This window comes from Rhodamnia argentea, chromosome 6 (genome assembly GCF_020921035.1).
Source record: "Rhodamnia argentea isolate NSW1041297 chromosome 6, ASM2092103v1, whole genome shotgun sequence".
NCBI lineage: Eukaryota > Viridiplantae > Streptophyta > Magnoliopsida > Myrtales > Myrtaceae > Rhodamnia > Rhodamnia argentea.
In genome coordinates, this window is record NC_063155.1 from 14,744,348 (window position 1) to 14,761,016 (window position 16,669).

At 39.1% G+C, this 16,669-nt stretch overlaps 2 protein-coding genes across 5 annotated transcripts; both read right to left on the bottom strand.

Moving 5' to 3' along the window:
- Positions 1 to 7,051: 7,051 nt before the first annotated feature.
- LOC115748454 (protein TIC 20-II, chloroplastic) lies at positions 7,052 to 9,527 on the bottom strand. 4 transcript variants are annotated; one of them, XM_030684942.2, is made up of 2 exons: positions 8,800 to 9,527; positions 7,052 to 7,183 (listed from the first exon to the last, which is right to left on the bottom strand). In XM_030684942.2, the coding sequence occupies exon 1, from the start codon at positions 9,481 to 9,483 to the stop codon at positions 8,833 to 8,835; it is 651 nt and encodes a 216-aa protein (XP_030540802.1). In that variant the 5' UTR covers positions 9,484 to 9,527; the 3' UTR covers positions 7,052 to 7,183; positions 8,800 to 8,832. The 4 variants fall into 4 exon arrangements, with proteins under 4 accessions (XP_030540802.1, XP_048135876.1, XP_030540800.1 ...); XM_048279919.1 differs by having other exon boundaries at positions 7,059 to 7,170; XM_030684940.2 differs by lacking the exon at positions 7,052 to 7,183 and adding an exon at positions 7,243 to 7,376.
- A 994-nt stretch (positions 9,528 to 10,521) lies between these two features.
- LOC115748385 (membrane-associated protein VIPP1, chloroplastic) lies at positions 10,522 to 16,018 on the bottom strand. Its single transcript, XM_030684859.2, has 11 exons — positions 15,799 to 16,018; positions 15,387 to 15,505; positions 15,105 to 15,215; positions 14,818 to 14,882; positions 14,620 to 14,701; positions 14,300 to 14,374; positions 13,354 to 13,424; positions 13,187 to 13,269; positions 12,191 to 12,255; positions 11,327 to 11,401; positions 10,522 to 11,015 (listed from the first exon to the last, which is right to left on the bottom strand). Exons 1-11 carry the CDS (start codon positions 15,929 to 15,931, stop codon positions 10,899 to 10,901), a joined length of 996 nt encoding a protein of 331 aa, XP_030540719.1. The 5' UTR covers positions 15,932 to 16,018; the 3' UTR covers positions 10,522 to 10,898.
- Positions 16,019 to 16,669: the final 651 nt, after the last annotated feature.

Here is a 16,669-nt window from a genome sequence, read left to right on the forward strand (position 1 = left end):
AACTACTTCTAGAGCAAGAAAATGCTCCAAAAGTAAAAAAATAAAATTGCGTAATTAAATAGATTTATATTCCAGAAGTTGCGTTACCAAGCGGATTTTTACTCTAGAAGTATTGTCATGCGCCCTCTTATTCCTAAATATGATTCGTGCTTTGAGAAAATCAATGTATTATATTTTATAGTATTGAAGTACTCTATTATTCTACATTTCTTATTTTATCAAGTTATTCTTTTTCATTCTTTCATTTTTTTTATTGTCTTTCTTTTATAATATGTCGTTTTATCTCGGATTAATAGAAAACTCCATAGTATAATTTTCACGGTTCGCAATAGAAAAATACCAACTAAGTTTACACTATTGATATTAATTGCATGCGAATAGGAACATGAGTGGCCTCTCGGAACAAATAATCTTAACAAGTCTTATGACTTTAATTTTGATAGGTAATTTTTTGAGTTACTCTTGTCATTGGTCGATAGAAGGTTTTCAAGTATCTTGATGTAGGTACGTAAGGCCTCTAAATTTTATTTTGAAGAAGTATTTTCACAAAGCGAGAATAATAGAAAGTACTATAAATGTTGAAAAGTTTATAAAATCAAATAATCGAGCTCAAATATCAAAATTTTAATGTAAAGAAAACCAACAGCGATTATCACGTTTAAATCCTTTTGGTCCCACGGCAACGTGCGGATTAATGTTCTTGTATGTTAAGTAACAAGGTTTCAGTATTCCAAGTGTTTGATTTTCTTTGTGTATTTAATTGATTTTATCGGATATATTTTTGTCCATGCTTGTCTTGGCTTTTTTAAGCAAAGAGTTAATTATAGTTTTTTCCTTTGATGTTTCAATTAACATTCGAGTTTTAAAAGACATGAGATACTTATATAAGATTTTATATGGCAAATCTAGTTCATTTTCTAAGATTTAAGGTGCTTTGTATTAAATGCAATTCACATTAGAAGAGTCTTAAATGAAAAAGTGCAAAAGAAGTCATTCCAAATAAATCTGTCCTTAATTTCATCTTTGAGAAATTATTTGAGGAACTTAGCCTATTAAAATTGCGTTTGATTTAGCTTTTTCAAGAGAGTTTGGAAAAGGGCTGCGCTTTTTCCAATCCTGGTTTGGCTAAAACACTCCCAAACGAGGTATTGTGACCATTTTATCTATTATGGGTTCCACCTTTCAGCATTTGTTTTTTCGTTTTCTTCTTTTACGAGTCCCACTTTCCTTCATCTTCACCATTCTCTCTTTCTCTCTCCTTTTACTTTCTTTTCTTAGATGTTTAAGATGGTTTTTGCATCATATTTTATACTAGGTGCTGGATAAATTGATTAAATTTGGAGATTTAGTTAAAGTTGAGTAATGTGGTAATTTTCCATGTGATGGGATCGGATCAGTGAAGAATGAAGGTGTATTTATTTTTTTTACCTTTTCTTCTTTCATCTCCTTTTTTTTTTAATGTCCGGGAAAAGTGGGCATTAATTCATTCCTTATTTACTATTGAAACTGATTAAACTTAATGCTTTTTAGGATCTTTAGTGAGGACTTTCGGCATTCCTGAGTTTTTCTCCTTATGGGGATTCTATTTTGCTTTCACCAAGTGAAAAGAAGAAGAAGAGATTTACTGTTGTCACATATTAGGTGTGAACAATCATCCCATCAATTAAACTTACTGATTTCTTTGATCCTGTTGGGACGGAGCATGCATTTGATTTTTTGAGTGGATTTTGATTATTCTTATCATTGAAAAATTTTCCGAACTGATTTCATTTGATCTCTTTCTTTTCTGTAGTCTATTTGCCAGAATGATTTCAAGATGCGCATTTGATATCTCCCCATACTAATTGTCTAATTATGGTTCGAATTCAGTAAAGGATGAAGGTTCTTTTTTTTTTTCCCAATAAGTGTCAGTGTTCTTCTCATTTGAGTAGGTTAATCGAAACTCTCTACCATTTTCTTTTCGGTCCTTGAGAAAGTGGAAAATCGATGGGCACGACACCATATGCATTTTTGCATAGTAGCTGGTAAAGTCTATCGGTGGCGGTGCATATTATGTTTGGTCCATCCTCTGTATTGTATTAGGTTGGTTTTGAATAGAGGAAGGCTTCCCATTGTTGCTCAGCCACCAATTAGATCGAGAAGACATCATTGGACTGAGTTCTGTGCTTTCACGGAGGTGGTTATGGAGGCATTTTCTCTAAATGAATTGCTAGGATGTCTAGGCAGCTTTTTTTCTGTGCATTTTTGCTGTCAATTTACCAATGGCCTCCTTTATTGTCTTATATGCAGGGTTGTTTCACCGTGGGCCGTTCAAACCAGCATCATTCATGCTTGACATGGAACCCCTCAAGAGACACCCGTTTAACCTTAAATCCCATGTAGATGGGTCAAGCCATCAAAAGTGAGGAGACTATCTTTTGTCTTAATTTTTGTAGACATCACATTGGTTGCAATCCTCTTTCTCGCAGATCTATTTCGTATAACAGACCTCTTTTCACACCTACATATTGGATTCTCGCACCTGCAATGTGACACGCTACTTATTGGATTCTCGTACCTACAATGCGATCGTCGTGTTGGAGGCTGAAAGATTTTATGAAGCTACAACTAACTGTTCTAAAAGCTTAAATTATTAAAAGAATGCGTGATTTAATATTTATATATTCCAACATGTGCGACAATAATCGACAAGAACCCTCCGCTTGGAGGCCACCTCACAACCTTAAATCTCTCGAACTCTTGCACTCCACATCCTCATCGACTCCATGCCACGTTTTGCCAAAAAGCTTGGAAGGGGGAGCTGTAAGAGAGAGAGAAAGACAATTATCGCAAGAAATAGAGAGAAGGATGAAAGCTAAAGAAAGTGAAACCCGCAACAGAACAAACAAAAAAAAGACACCAAAGGAACTATTAAAATGCTTGGACCCAAAAAAAAAAAACAGGACCATTAGGTTGCTAAAAGGTGGGACCCACAATGAGTGAAATGGTCATAAGACTTTGTTGATAAGTGTTTTAGCTAAAATAGGAGTGAAAAAAGCGCGACCCTTGACAAAATGCAAATGACTTTAGCTTGAAGGGCTTTGAGGGAAATACAAAGATTGTTTGGTAAATTATACTTTGAGGAGCAACTTTGAGAGAAATGTTGTTTGGCAAAAACACATTTGAAAAGGGCCTTGGGTGATAATTTAAGTTTTTTAAGTTTTATTTTGTTTAAAATCGAGATAAAATAATTTATGCAACTTCTATTATTTAGATGTTGACAACAATGTTAAAGATTTTATAAATAAAAAATAACAATTTTTTTTGGCTAAAAAAATTCAAATGGAAAAAATTCACATCAAAGTGGATTGAAATAGAGTATAAAATCGAGTATTGAGCTGGTATTCATTATTATTTAGATGGGATCCACTTCTCCTCGTTGATACATGGAAAATATTCGTATGTTGCATTAGATAAATGGTAACAAGCTCTATTATAAGCAAGTCACTGGCTTTGAGATCAGTTTGTGCACCTGTTAAAATGAGTCCAAAACTCATTTAATAACTCATAAGCATTTAATGAGTCATAACAAACTTAGCAAGCCAGTAAATAAGACAACCCATTTAAAAATCCAAAATAAGTGAGTTATAAATGAGTCCATTATGAACACATTACAATCCACTTAAAACAATCCATGTAAAAGCCCCTACCCTTCTTTTACTTTTCTTTTTACTTTTCCCGTTCTTTCTTTTTTCTTGCTTTTACATGATTTGTGCAGTCGAGTTATTCCGTCGTTAGCACACCATATTACGTTTGCATGGTCACCGACGTGGTGATATCGAGCACTAAGAAAAACGACCACGAGTAAAATTTATTATCTTTGAAATTTGGACATGATTAGAAAAAGAATAGAACTCGAGTCCATATGTGGTCCGTAGCGGTCGAAGTTCGGCAACTTTGGTTACGAAACTGCTAGAATCTATACCCCTATGATTTTACAACAAATGAAACCTTCCCTTCGTTGAAAGACTTTCTAACTCCCATGGCACAAGACATCTTAAATTCCAAATGAGCATACGACGAAAGACTGTTCAGATCAATTAGGCATCCGCTGTTAATAGACGTAGGAACAAGAAACATAGAACGACAGTGTTTCGAGTTCTTCCGTCTTCAACTATACTTCCCCACGTCTTGTTCTTGCACCAACCTTAACAAGACATATTTGGTCTCCTTGGTCGGATTTGCACGGGAAAATTACCGATAAAGTCATAAACATGTTGCATCTGTACCTATTCACTCCCGAATAAAAATTTAAGATAAAAATTTTAAAAAAATTACAAAAATCAGATTTTTAAAAGAAATTAAAAATCATACTTTTTAAACTTATAAATAAATAAAAAAATATGAAAATTGTCCACAATGATTTAGCAATATAATTTTTTATAAATTTATAAAAAAAAAATAAGTTTTCTTAGATTGAATAAAATATAAAAGTGTTTTAGTAATATGGATTGAGTCGGGTATGGGTCAAGAAATTTGCACTACGCATAAATGGATCATAAACGGATTAATGAGGCAATTTAGATCGGACCATTTATGACCTGATCCAAATCCAACCCACCCATTTGATAGGTCTGCTAATAACACGGCTTAAAATCTTGCGGGAAAATCAGACACTTGACAGCTCCCTCCAAGCAACAAAAGAGAGCTCATTTGTCAATTTTCAGCTGCAAAACTTGTTCACAAATAAGTTGTGGAACCTACGAATTACCCTCAACTGTGGTGATTCTAATACCTCAGTTCCTGTCAAGAATCTTTGCCATACACGTTTCTCCAAAGTTGCAATTCTTCCAGCTCAACGAGCTTTTCAAGAAGTGTGGCACATGAGGAACTTGATGTAACTACACCTTGCAGTGACAGCTCGTCCAAGAGGTCTCTTGAATTGGTTTAGCTTTCCTTCCCTGCAAAGTCCCAGCACCAAAGGGTCATAGGTGATCCGATTACGAGCAATGCCCTTCTGAGGCATTTCTTCAAACATGCCAACAACTTCCTTGCCTCACCCATCCGTCCAATGCCGCGGAACCCGAAATGAATGTAATATCCACGACCTTGTTCGGAAAGTGCCGTCTATCCTTTAGATCATTGAAAGTCCGGTAAGCATCGAGCCGCCTCCCATTCTTGCAGAGCCCTTTAATAACTTCTTGACATGGGAACATAACCAGAGCACGGGGCCAAATTCCATAAAAAAGTTGACTTTTAAGTCTAGTCTCAATTATATTCTCAACTTTTTTTTTTTTGTCTCAAGAAAAATCCTCAACTTTCAATTTAGTCCCAAATCTACCCCCAATTAACTCTCCATCCATCCAAACCGCAGTTAGTCATCTGGCTTCCACATAAGAAATAAATCCATGCCCCTTGCTGACTTGGATTTGAAGCACCGTTCATCATCCCTATCCTCCCAACCCTCATCCAGATATTTTCCGCTCTTTTTTTTTTTTTTTCTCTTTCCTTTTTATTTTCCTTTTTCTCCTTCTGACCTTGCAAAGCATGGTCATTGGATACATTTGCAGAGCACGGTTCTCCGCGATCATCAAGTAGGGTGTTTGGGACACCTTCGCATAATACCCTCGCCTACAAACCCAGATACCACGTTAATGAAGTGGCGCACTGAGGGATCAATCCGCTTGCAATCTCTTGCCAAAGCAAATTCATAGCCTCTCAAACGCGACACGATACCGACTCAGGATAGGAAGAGAGTACACAACCAACAAAGAGTTCGCTCAACTCTGACCAGGAAACCACCAATGCAGGAGCATCTTCAGACACCCTTTCCTTCCAACCAGCAACACACAAAAGGGAGAGAAGATGCAAATTGGAAAGGGAGAGAAGATGCAAATTGGAGAGAAGGGCAGAACCAAAAATCTCAAAATACGACAGCCCTCTTGGTCTTGGACAAGACGCAAATGGGAGAGAAGAGAACACAAAGAGGGAAATGACAAGGGGTAGAAGAGCAAATTGAAGTTCCGGAGGGCGAGCAATGGATCCTCAATCATGGCCGATTTTCATGCCGGAAGTAAAAAATCTCACTTGGGGACGAAGAGGAGATCGAAGTGCCAAAGGGCGGGCAAAGCAAATGAAGTGCAGAGTCGAGCAAGGAACTAAGCAAAGAAGAGGTGGAGGCAAAGTGCAGAGCAGGAACCAGCAAACAAAGGGTGTGGAGCGAACGAAGTGAGATACAAGGTTTAACTTTTTAAAAGGAGTAAAATTGGGTTTTTATTAGGATTTTGAAGGCAAAACAGGCAATTGCTATATTTTCGTTAATTGAGCCCTTCAACATTTCGAAAATGCTGAAAGCTCAATGCTGATCATTGCTAACATTGAGCTTTCGCCAACTTTCACCCCAAAGTTCCTTGAGAATGATTGCCAAACATCCCAAAATTCTCCTAAGGAGCTTTCAAAATGCTAAGCCAAACGTACCCCAAGTATCCACAGACATCTAGATACCATGGAAGACGTCCTACTAGATCTCGATTCATCGTTGGTCTAGTGAATCTCAACCATCAATATGATTGGAACCACATCGACGAACATCATTTAGACATGATCCCTTAGCTCGTTAAAATATCATGTATCCTAACAACTGACTATGCAAATCTACTTGTCAACATTTGTATGTACCGAACTATTTCGAAACGAAGCTCGTCAATCTTAGGCACATGGCGTACCTCCCCAATCGGCAAGATAGTTACATATGCATCGATGGGAAGGAGCAAAAACGAACCATGATCTTTGCATTGTCCTAGCCATGAAGCTTTCATCTTCATTTCTCAATCATCAACTGCTTAAAAGGATGGAATAGAGATTGAGCTACAGTTATATGGTCAAAATAGCACAGGCAAAATTGCTTCACGGTACCAAATTGAGGCCCAATGAGTGTGCCAATACACTTGTCTACTTCTCCCATAAGAAGAATGGAACTGGGTCCCATTGCAGATTCCCATCATTGATCAACAAATGCTTCACTCTGTAGACGCAGCTTCATACCAAAGAAGCACAAGAGGCAAATCACCTTGCATTGGCTGAATGCCCGCATATTTTACTTGGATTGCCACAGTATGCAGAATGTTTAGGGTCTCCAAATAAGCAGGTGCCTGAGCTGAGCCAACACGACCCGACCCGAACAAGAGGCATCTCGCAAGATTCACCGTATTTCAAGATTATACACAAGGAAACTTAAAAGGGGATTGAGAGCAAGGGGGAATAACAGAGAAGCTTCTGGATGAAAAAACTCAGATTGAGCTTGAACAGCAAAGTACATGACAACGAGAAAATCTGTCCGGTCACAAGAGCAGCTGAATCCGTGGCGATGTTCTTCACATAATATTCCACAAACATCCCTATGAAACAACCACGTAAAATTCAGTTGCTAACAATATGTCAGGGTCATTCTAATTGAAGCTTCTCAAGATCAATAAGCGTGTAGAAGATTAACTCAAGTAGAACCAACAAACAACTAACACTAAGCTCTTCAAACTTCTTGACAGGGCGCTATAGTCCTCTCTCCTTTTTGGTTGTCAGCTGCAGCACATATTGGACGCTGATACTTAAAAACAACTTACTTAACGTGGGATCACTGACCAATTGGCTACAAAAGTACACTTCAACCAGTCTACTGTACTGGGCAGCTATCTGATTTAAGAAGAGAAGAGAAGGATCCCAATAAAGACACTCTATACCTTCTAAAATTGGAGCCTAAGTCCAGTGAGAGAGCAAAACCCGCTATAAATGTGAGCCAAACTAACACAAACTGGTGAAGTTTAAGGAGTTAAATGACATACATCAGTGAATTTTGGCGGTGAAGTGAGACGAGAAATTTTTCAATGGGGCCAAATGAAATCGAGCAAAACTGGATGACCAAACATAGAATTTGCTCCGACCAAAAAAAAAAAAACCGTAGAATTTGCACTTCTCAAAGAGCAAAGCCTGTTTTGTGCAAAACTCTGAGAGGTTAAACAAATGAACAGTCTGAAGAGATAAATCTCCAATTAGCGGAAGGGCGAAAGGATTCTAGAAGCAAAAGGGGCCGGAACTTGATATAAAATTAAATGTGCATGACAAGATTATCAGCAAACCACTCCTTTGACAGCTCCATGGTCCGCCACAACAACCAAAGAAAAGCAGCTGCCAAAATTCACACCTATGGGGTGAGAATTGATAAGTACCAAGATTATAGTATAGGATAGCGAGCTAAACCAAGGTAAAGCCCGTGACACAATAACTAATACTCTACGCTCCAATATCAATGGACTTCTCAATCAAATCATACAAACTTTCCTCTTGCTTATTTCTTGGTTTGGGCAGTGGGAGTTGTCAGGTGCATATTGCAATGAAATGGGAAGCAATTTGCTTTAGCTGCCTCATTGACATTCAAAAATTGTATGCAGTTAGGCAAGGAGGGATGGCATGACAATACAGTCAATCAATCATCCCTCGTCTGATTAGCGGAACTTTAAAGTTCGGATTCCATCCCGGATGAGGGGATCAACAGAAAGGTTTCGATAAAAGGAAACCCGAAATCGAGCTTGACAAGAGAACCTGGTGAGAATCGGAAGTATTCAATCATGTCAGCAGAAAACAACGGCCGAAGATAAAACTTTGACGCATCTGCTTTACTGGGGATATGCAACTGCCAAACGCCAATCCGGTTACAACCACCAGAACCTCATTCAGCAGCTAAAATACATGTCATCGAAAGACCAGCTAAAGCAGAGCAAGCAAACAAGAAACAACTAAAAACTAGACTCGTTCAAATGGGCCTACCAGAAACTTCCATCATAGCACTTGTCCGTTCTACTAGAGTTGCCTCCCGGCGGCGTCGGCGACGAAGGGCAAGTAAGGGGTCCGGCCCAGAATGCACGAAGCGAGGCTGTAGAGGAAACAGAGGGCGCTGAACACGAACACCACGTTGTGGCCCCAGACCATGACCCGGAACCCGGGGCCGGCCCGGCCCGGGCTGAAGATCCGCTGGAGGAGGAGTGGGAGGACGAGGAGGACGTCGAGGGTGACGGCCTGCATGGCGTTGAAGCGTATGTAGTGGCTGAAGGAGGGGTTGCGGACGACGCCGAGGTAGAGGGCGAAGAAGGCGACGAAGGAGGCGTAGGGGACGGACTTGTAGAGCGAGAGGAGGGGGAGGATGGGGTCGAAGAGGAGGGAAAGGGAAGGGTACTTGAGGAAGAGGAAGCGGCCGTACTGGAGGGAGTTGAAGAAGGGGAGGGTGTAGGCCGCGGCGGAGATGAGGCGGTCGGTGGCCGGAGTGGGGTTGTAGGACATGCGGACGGCGACGGCAGCGGGTCCGGGGCGGCGGGGGCGGGACTTGAGGTTGAGGGAAGGAGGGAGGGAGGGGATGAGGGAGGAGGGCGGGAGGAGGCGGGGCTTTGACTGGGTTTTTGGGGTCGGCGGGCGGAGGAGAGAGAGGCGGAGGAGAGAGGCTGATGCGGTCGCCATTTCTGAGTCTCACTCTAGAGAGAGAGCGAGGAGAAGGAGGAGGAGAGCAATAAGGATTTTTATTTGTTCTTCTAGTCCCCAAACTTTACAGTTTTCATACTTTTACCCCCAAGGCTTCAACAGCAATTTTAAATTCTTCGGTCGATTTTTCATGCCGAATGAAAACTACACATCTGATTACGTACATTCTCAAGATTCTTCAATTTTAATCTACATATCTGATTTATATGGCAACACTAATTTAAATAAACTTATTCATACCAATAATTACGTTTTTGACTTTCTTTAGTCGGCATGGATCGCCTCACCGGTGAATCGCTATCTTAATAATGCCGAAGGATTGATGGACATGACTACGATTCTTCTAAGAAAAATACAATGTAAATCTGCAAATGAATTAATTGTCGCACCAAACAGTAGGGAATTGAGCGTGATTGCAAAGGCTTGTCCACATACATATTGGCTTTAAAAGAACAATAGAAAAGAGTTCATTAGGTTTACAATTTCCGTGACTCGAAAGTTACACGGGTTTATAATTTTTGGTTTTTTATTTAACAAGAGATACCTAAAAATTTTGGAATACTTAAACATCGATACGGAAATTCATATATAATCATATCATGATTGTTCAAAGCTTTAACAAAATTTGTTTTAAACTTTACGGGATTAGATCGACTCTACCTCAAGTTTTAAAAGTTTTACACGTTTATAGTGTTCGTAATTTTTGTTTAACAAGACGTACCTAAAAGTTTCAGAATAATCAGATCTTGATACGTAGATTCATATATAAATTATGTCATGATTTTTAGTAAATTCGACATAATTAGCTTTAATTTTCAGTGTTTGAAGGGAAATCCATGAATATTAATTATAAGCAGATAAAAATTATCCCAAACGGTAGCGATTGTAGATTTATGTTTCATCATAGCAAAATTCAAATCTTGAATATTCACATAAAAGTGAGAAAATGATGTAGTTTTGTTCCAATGCACATAAAAGCACAAATCCTGAAAAGGGTTGGTCAAAGAAGTCCGCAGCTTAAACCTCCCTCAAGAGCAAAATCACTACAAAAACATAAGCTAGTGCAAATTCATTTGCCAGTGGTGTGTACTTCCACATTCAAGCAGCTGCTAAACAAGCCTCAAATTCTTCTCCAGAGTACATTAGGGACGAGTTCGAGCATACCGCGGGAACAAGCAGTAGAGGAGAGCAACAAAATGCACACATTTTAATGATAAATATGTCACTGATCGCTCGAGCGCCACATGTAGGGAAGAGAACTCGATATGAACACTAGATTCCTGAATTTGAGATCCGACTGCAAGAGGATATTTCCGCCATCAAGGAAGAGAGTGAGCTAACCTATTGAGGCAGGTAAGTACTTGAAGTAAGAATGAAGAAGTGTCTTTAAATGTCTAGTACTCTTTGGCTTTCCTCCTCAATTCATTCAACTCCCTTTCGATTTCGGAGTCTTGAAAGGGGAATGGAGAGTTCGCTGCTACCGCGGTTCTGCCAGGCGGAAGGTCTCCTTTCTGTTTCGAAACATAAGTACAAATCAAAACCTTAAAAGAAGACGATGGGTTTTCTATCAAACTTGCATGGAGTCCCAATTGAGCTCTAAAAGCACTCTTAAATCACAATGCAGTTGCTACACTCATGTATCAGAAAAGTATATGGGATCATGATTACTTGAGCTGCATTTCTATCCTTATTTTTTCTAGACTGCAGAATCTTCCCAGGAATGTAAGCAAAGTAGCTGTCAAAGCTTCACTTGGTAAACTAAGAAAAGTTATATCCATGAAACAGTGCACCAAAACAAGAAAGAAGAGCACAGAACAGTTACCTTCGACGCCCCAGAAAGTTCTTTCTTCAGCTTTGCAAGATCATCATCCACAGAAGAACTCTCTAACAACGCGAACTGGGAAAAAAAATCATAAAGCGAGTTTCCTCAGCAAGAAAGTACATTCTTGAATAGCTTCTATCTGATAGACACACCAGTGAATTCAGCTATTTCAACCTTGTATCGTGGATCAAGGGTGAACACATGAGTTCTATCACATGACTTGCTATTCAGATACAGAATTTCCAAGATGCAGTCCTATCAATGCGTCACTTCACATCATACCACTCTAGCATTAGTTCTTCTTTCATGGTACAAACAAATGTACTTCTCCTTGTACTTTGTGGCACCACTATTGCATATGATAATTATGCCTTGGTTTTAAATCAGAAGCTCAAAAGATGCCTAACATAATTTTGTGTCTCAGCAAAGCAAGCATTCTAATTTCCAAAAAACTTCAATTCCCTGACACCGGAATTGAGTTTCCAAAAAGTACAAACAGAAAAGAAAATCCAAATCCGCCTTTATAATGTGTTCCAATAAAACTTTTGACTGATTCAAGAAAATGTGAACTGTTCTTTGCTTTGCTTGATTGTTTCTCTTATTAGTGCATTTTAGCATCATTGACTACTTCGGAGAAGATTCAGGTCATTGCATCATTCCAAAAACAGCTTTTAAAGAGGGAATATCAGTGTAATGTAAACCTGGACCTAAGAAAGTAAAACATCAAGCAGGGCATTGATCATTTCCAATTCTATATCCATTTACGGTTTCGACATCCATTACAAATTTCATCTATTGACTTGTGAAAATTTTGATTGTGTAGGAAAGAAAAAAGGAAAGAATAGAGCATGAAAGAAATGTTACCTTTCCTTCAAGATCATCACTTGTTAATTGATTAAGTGCATCTGCTTGAGACTCCATTGCCAACACTGTCACAATGAGAAACCAGTCAACCTATTGACCAATGCAATGATTAATTAAATTATGATCATAATTGGAGCTCCATGTTCTTCCTCTGATACCCGCCAAAGCATTATTACCAACAAAACATCCATGCATGCCATGTTGCCAACCAAAGAGAGAAAAGAGCAAGTCTACAACAATAATAGCCATGTATTTCATGTTGTCATATGTGGCATTCAAGTAAAGCAGGTCCTCCATATGTTGAGAACACCTGATATGGAATTGACAAGACCCAAAAAAGCATAAATGATAAAAAATAAAAAAAAAGCTCATTTGAACAATTGTGTGCTACTAAGACACTAGTGATTTCTATTTACTTTCAAAGTCTGCAATATCTTTGACCAAAAAAAAAAAAAATTCTGCAATATCTCCAGCTACCCCAGTTTGAAAGTCATACAACCAACTTTTTTCCCTCAAACGTACATCTCAGGAAACTGTTTTCAGAAAGGTTAAAACGAGTTCAAAGTATTCTAATTTCTAATGGTTCTCATGCTTTTTAGTCTATCAGAAGAATTCTAAAGAACAGCAGTAGAATAGGTCTACAAGTGAACTAATGGATGCCAAAATTCAGTACTTGTTCTGGAATCTCCGGTATTTGGACATCATGCACCAACTGCGTAGTGTTGAGAATCATTTGGTGTTACACAGCAGGCCAATATGACTCACATTTGTTTTCATTAATGACTCAGAGACTTTGAGAATAAAGAGTTTAATTAATTTTAGAGGGTAATTTCGAAAATGGTACTTCAACAAACACAACAGTTCAAAATGTGCCGAACGCAGACGCATTCCACTTAAATTCCAGCAGAAGATGGACAAGCTTCTTTTGACTGTAAAACAAGACTCGTATTAGCAGCCTGTGCATAATAGAGGCATTCAAATAACCCAAAAGGCTACCTTTTTCCTCCATCTTTTCAAAAGCCGCAAGAGCACTGCTTGTGTTCACATTTCCCAGCATCTCACTAACTCTGGTTGCAGTCCTGCAGTTTGATCAAAAGCATCCTGTTCATACTATGAAGTGGGGAGATAATACAAAAGTAGTTGGAGCAAGAGATAAGACAAACTTCGCTGACTGTGCGCGTGCTCTAAGGGTATCTTTCTTTGACCTTGCCTCCTGGATCTTGCTTTCCAGAAGCTGATATGAAGATAGTTAGAGAATATAACTTAATTAACCTATTATCCAGACTAAGGGCACAAAACATATAAAGCAACAGGATGAATGAGCATGGGATTGCACAAAAGAAGTCTTTTTCCTGACTAGAGCAAAGTAACACAGTATAAAACCAATGAAAACCTTGAGTTGTGTTAAAGACTCAACATGAAGCAATGCCATAGCTAGGTGAGCCCCATATTAAAGTAGTGCCTCAACTTTCAAGCATATAGATTAGACCCGTCAAACGGGTTGGGTCGGGTCCTAATTGGTCAGACCTAATAGACCTGTTTAACCCATTTATGACCCATTTAATGAAATGCAAGTCTAATGACCCCATACCCGTTACGGTCCAACCGACCAGTACCTAATCCAACCGGACCCATATTCCTAAAACGCTTCCATATTTAATCAAATCTAGGAAAACTTGTACCTAAACCGATATAAGAGTATAGAGTGAGTGAACGCGAGATGGAGTGAGGGCGAGAGAGGTGGATTGAGTCTTAAGTAAATTGTAAATCCATTTATGACTCGTTTACGATCCATTTATGACCCATTTAACACCCATATTATGTTTAAACCCATTTATTGAATATAACTAACACATGTAGAAATGGGTTTATGACCAATTTTGACAAGTGTAATATAGATTAAAAGACAATACTTAAACAAAAGGACAAGACACACCCTGTATGTTGCAAATTCATAAGGCTGATGAAGTGGACAAAGATTTGGACAACAAGCAAAGCTGAGAAAGTGCTACTAGCATCTGTGTATGCCAGCTTAGGCAGTTCTAAAGCTTGCTACAAGCACTTTCTGACAGGACAAATAATTGTGGGGAGTGAAACGGCTTTACTCACCCGTGTATTTGAGACAAGATTATCCACAACAGTCTTCTGCTGATCAAGCTGAGCTCTCAGTGCACCTGCATTATCCTATGACAGAATACAATATAAAAAATAAAGGTATGTCAGATTTATTTCGAGCATGTCCGATTATTTATCTTTCCCACTTTTTTCTCCATAAAATTGCCAATAGGATAGGAACTCATCAAGATCTGCCACCCCAACAATCAGGAGTGATGAAAATTAGCCATAGCTGTAATTTCAGGTTTTATAGCTACAGACTAGCCGTTCATTATTTCGTGAAACCTAATTCCACTTCCAGTGAAAGAACTCACAGCATAAGCCTTTCTTCGTTTAAGAGCTTCTCGTGCAAGGTCCTCATCGCCTTTTGAAAGAGCCAGCTGTGCTCTTCTGTACCTATCATCCAACGAATCACAATGATAAAACTATCTAAGAAAATAGAGCTTCTTTTAAAAGCAAAGCTTCAAAGAACCTCATAGATGATAGACCAAGGCTGGGAAGAAAAACTTCACCATTCATCAGAAGCTTGCTGTGCCGATTTATATTTGTTTTCTAATTGCTTTTGAGATGCCAAGACCTTCATGAAAGAGAAGAACCTATGGTAAGATTTCAGTCATTAAACGTACCTTTTTTTAACGGCATCCATGTGCCCTATAATAATGCATAATCAACAAGACCAGATATACTTCCCGTATTAAAGCATGTGATATAGAGTAACTAAACACATTCGTAGACTCTGGTCATTTGTAGACCATGTGAAAAATAGCACTCTACTCTTATGTAAGTCGAACGGACATACCTGAGCTGTGGCTTGACGCATTTTTGTCATATCATCGTTCATCTCAAGTACAGCTTGTTCCAAGATCTTCTCAGGGTCCTCAAACGAACTGATTATCGCATTTGCATATGACTAGACATCACCCAAAAAAAGCAAAAAAATATCCTTCAACTCAACACAGCAATTGGATATCAGAACAACAAGAGTGCAATTCGCATTTTACCCAGAAAAAAGCAAAAACTACACTTCAACTCAACACAGCAATTGGATATCAGAACAACAAGTGTGCAATTCGCATTTTACCCTTATGACTCTAGCGAATCGATCGAAAATATTCATGCTGGCGCCCAGGCTGCCTCCGCCGTGGCCATTACATCTTAGCCTGTTGGAAAAGGCAACTCTCACCCCAGTGGTCCTGAGCGCTGCAATTTGGCCATTACAATCTCAGCAAGAATATCTCAACGATCAAGCAGGCTGTTCACCGCATCACAAGTATAACGAAACAAAATGAAGCAGAGAAGGCAAATTTACATGATCAAACAAGGTCCCATGACAGTGAAAGAGACACGCCGATTGCACAAATACCATAGTACAAAACACTCTCTTTTCCTTCTCTTGCATAACGGAAGCGAAATGAAGACACTCAAAACTCAATCAAAATTCCAAATTGAGGAAGACCCACACAGGCAGGAGGTGAAAAACGAAAGAGGGTTACCTCCATGATTGCCAAGGAACGAGGACTTGAGTTGGGGCACACTGAGCGCGCACGGCTTGTTACAGGAAGACAAAGAAGCTGGACGCAGCGAAGCCATGCTCAACCCGGTGATTGGCGGCGCTTTAATCGCCATGTCTCTCGCTCTCAGCAAGTTCAAAATCAAGCCTTTCCACCGAGTGCCAAATTGCTTTTGAATTCTGACGCGAGCAAGCGAGCGCGAGAGAGAGAGAGACAGAGAGAGAGAAGGGTGTTCCTTGATCTCCTTTCTTGGGTCGGAATTCAGCTTGGTTCTGTGTTTAAGGAAATGTCTCGATGCTTTGTGTTTGTGGTGGGGGAACGACGCCTTCTCCAAACTGTAAATTACATCAAGAAGCCAAGAGAAGAGGCACAACAAAACACATTCTAAGAGACTGCAATGAGATTAACCCCCCCGACAATACTCGAGTTAATTTTCATCGCCCGGTAAATTCATCGACAGCTCATCGAATGTGTTGGAATATCGCGCGAAAACAAATCGGATGTTGCAATTAAAAGACATAAATGAAGATTAATATACAGAGCAAAGATCTACATGATTCGATATGAGTGTCGGTATCTACTTTATCAATCAATTGAATAATTAATTAACCGAACTCGAGGAATCTATTAATCAATTGAAAAATTACATACTTACAAATTCCCCCACACTCTAATGGTTTATGAACATTTAATTACATTCGAACCTATTTAGTCTCGCGGAAAATTACCTCCCGTGCTGAAACACTTACATCTTCACACTCACGCCTTCACGGAGGAATTGCTTACGGTTGAAGGAGCCCCACCAACAAACCAATTGTGCATTCTAATATGTTTTACATGAACGGCCTTAAAC